This window comes from Dipodomys ordii, unplaced genomic scaffold, assembly GCF_000151885.1.
Source record: "Dipodomys ordii isolate 6190 unplaced genomic scaffold, Dord_2.0 Scaffold88, whole genome shotgun sequence".
NCBI classification, from domain to species: domain Eukaryota; kingdom Metazoa; phylum Chordata; class Mammalia; order Rodentia; family Heteromyidae; genus Dipodomys; species Dipodomys ordii.
The window spans coordinates 2029236-2032442 of NW_012267304.1; the positions used below are offsets into that span (position 1 = coordinate 2029236).

At 48.9% G+C, this 3207-nt stretch overlaps 1 protein-coding gene across 1 annotated transcript in view; it reads left to right on the forward strand.

Annotated features, from left to right (window-relative positions):
- The first annotated feature begins 399 nt into the window (after nt 1-399).
- The window catches only part of LOC105992777 (chromosome unknown open reading frame, human CXorf57), a 104165-nt gene continuing 101357 nt past the window's right edge, over nt 400-3207 (forward strand). The window contains exons 1-2 of the mRNA XM_013025836.1: nt 400-636; nt 792-932. Coding sequence (XP_012881290.1) covers nt 400-636; nt 792-932 — 378 coding nt within the window. The remainder of the gene's footprint in view (nt 637-791; nt 933-3207) is intronic.

Sequence of the window (3207 nt, forward strand, 5' to 3'; positions counted from 1 at the left end):
TGACTGTCTCTGAGGCTAAGGAAGGCTGGGGAATGGGCCAACAGTGCAATTACCTTTCCTCAGACCCCATCTGTCTTCCGCAGGATGGACGAAGACCTAACATCTGGCGCCCAACGTGGGGAGGGGGACGAAAGGAAAATAAGCCAGCCGAGGCTAAGTCGTCTCTCAGGGTAAGTGAAACCCTTAGTATGGGTAATGCTATCTCGCAGAAGGAGGACTTGGGAAGTGAGGAGGAAAAAGAATGGGTTAAATTTGACAAAGAGCATGCTGATCAGACTGAAGCACGCACAGGGGAGGTTAAAACAAGGGTGAAGGTTACCCCCCCCCGGACTCCATTGCCCCTGACAGTTGTAAGGTCCCACCATATGCCCCCGATTAGGGGGGGAGGTACAGCGCCCTATGGAGGCCCTATACAGGGACCTGCAAGACCTGGACCCCTACCGACCTTCCATGGAGGGGCCAAGAGCTGGGGAAGTAACCTACTCGAAGGCCTACCCTGGAAAGAAGGGCCATCCAGGAGCCCGGACCCTGGGCTACAGGATTCGTTTCCCCAAGCATATCCTGTCAATCTGGTACCAGGAGCTAACAGACCCTTGGAATGGTATCGATGGGAAGCTAAGAATCTTAAAGAGCTCTGCAAGGCTGTGGCAGAAGATGGCCTGAACTCTCCTTGGGCCTAGACCCTATTACAGGACATTGCTTATCACCCGTGTGTCCCTAAGGACTGGCTGGATGTGGCCAAAGCCGTCCTCACCAGTTCTCAGTTTATTAAATGGTGTGCCTTCTTTAAGGAGGAATGCAGAGTGTGGGCAGAAAATAACCAGCAGGCTCAACCCGCAATACCTATTAGTTATGCCATGTTAACAGGGACAGGGGAAAGGTACTCCACTGCCATCCAACAGGCTGAAATACCTGGCCCGTTCCATGACCAGGTGAGGCAGGCAGGACTTGCTGCGTGGTACAAAGTGGATGATGGGTCCACTGAGTCCTCCATATCAGGAGTGAGACAAAAATTGGTTGAACCTCTACCTGGTTTTATAGACTGAGTCCAACAGAGTGTTCACTGCAAACTGCAATGGACCTCCGGGATCAGTTTGTAAAGCTACTGGTTTCCCAATCACTAGCTTTAGCTTTACAAGCTCAGACATCTGCAATGACTGAGGCTATCACCTAGGCTCTGGCAGCCCAGGGCCAATGGACCCCAAGGCCTTCAGGGAGATGGATTTGTTTTAAATGCAGACAGGAGGGCCACTTTAAGAGGGACTGTTCACAATAATCCCCTGCCAACCGGCCTGGGGGGCCAAACCACCCCCTACACCCTGCCCCAGGTGCAGGAAGGGGTACCATTGGAAAAAGGATTGTCGATCCAAGTTTGATTTAGTTGGAAAGCCTTTAAACTAGGGGACAGGCATCCTCCAGCCCTGTTAACTCAAGGAGGAACACCCTCTGCTGTAAGGCCCAGGCAGTCTCATGGGAGGACGACCCAGGCCCATTGGACCATCTCCCTGGTGGAAGTACTCTGCCCTAAAATGAGTATTTTCATAGGCAGGAAGTGGTTTCACTGCCTAATTGACACAGGGGCAGAGCGAACCATACTCAGGGAGGAGGAAGTGCCCTCAGACTGGAAGCTTGCACCTGGGCCCCCGATATTGGGGGTAGGGGGCAACTCCTAGTACAAAGAGACAGTCACCCTTATGAAATGGACTAGCCCAGATGGAGAGCAGGGAAAGATTCGCCCTTTAGTGGCAAAGAACCTCACAGCCAATTTACTAGGCAAGACATGCTAGGACAAATGGATGCTGTGGTCACTATGAACCATTGAGCATTCTATGACAATATTCTGGATGGACAAAGAGCACAAATGCTTAAACAGGATCTACAGAGAGTTAAGGAAAAGGATTTTTTTTAACTTTCATAATTACGGAGAGGAACATAAGGGACCCTCTCGGGTGCACCCTCAATCCTAAAGACCACTGCCGCCCCCCCAGTACCTCCCATTAGGTGGAAACTGGGAAACCCTATTTGGATGGAGCAGTGGCCATTTGACCAAACCTAAACTTGTAGCCCTCCATCTTTTGGTGGAGGAACAGATATATCATGGGCACATACGCCCTTGTATGAGTCCTTGGAACACACCCATATTTGTTATCCACAAAGCACCTGGGGCCTGGCGCATGCTCCAAGATCTAAGTAAGGTAAATGAAAGGATGGAGCTAGTAGGAACGCTGCTAAGAGGCATGCCCTGGACTCCCGCTATACCTTCAGAATATACCTTGGTTGTGATTGATAATAAAGATTTTCTCTTCCTCTATCCCACTGCATCAGGATGACTGTGAGACATTTGCCTTTTCCATCCCTTCTCTTAATATTTCCCAACCTGGAAGTTCAAATGGACAGTGCTGCCACAGGGAATGGCCAATAGCCCGGCCTTTTGCCAGCAATACTTGGGGATACTTTTAGAGCCTGTGCTGGGTTCAGATACCTCTCTTGCCTATGCCTACATGGATGATATAATCCTGGGGCACCAAGACCTGGGCCCCCTGGAGGGCCTTCTGGCCCAGGTGCTCACCATATTAAAAAAAAGGGGAGCTTTTACCATAGCCTTCAATAAAATGCAAAAGGTACCTCCTTTTAAGGTGCTCAGATCCCACCTTACCCTAACTCAGTCCAGCCCCCTTAAGCCTTTGCTGGATATTCCAGCCTCTCTGACCCTAACCCAACTTCAAAGTCTTTTAGGGGAAATCAATTGGCTGTTGCCATGGGTTCCCGTTCCTAAAGATAGTCTTGTGCCCTTATTTGCCCTACTAAAAGACAGGACGCCCCAAAAAGTTATTACATTTACAGACAGCCATTGGGCAATATTTTTACAGTTCCAAAAAGCCCTGGATGAAGTTTCCCTGAGGAGGTAGTCTATTTTTGAGCCCATTTCCCTTTGGTTGTTTGCAGGTGTTACAATGATTTCTGCAGTTTTAACTCAAGAGGAGGAGCCATGAGAGTGGATTCACACTCCCCTGGGTGGCACACCTCTGGTGTACTCTCAGGCAGACCAACAAACAAGACTATACTAAAGCTACCAGCACAACTATGTTTATTGCAGCATTATTTACTGTAGCTAAGATATGGAACCAACCCAGATGACCCTCAGTAAAAGAATGGATCAAGAAAATGTGTTTATATATATATATATATATATATATATATATATAT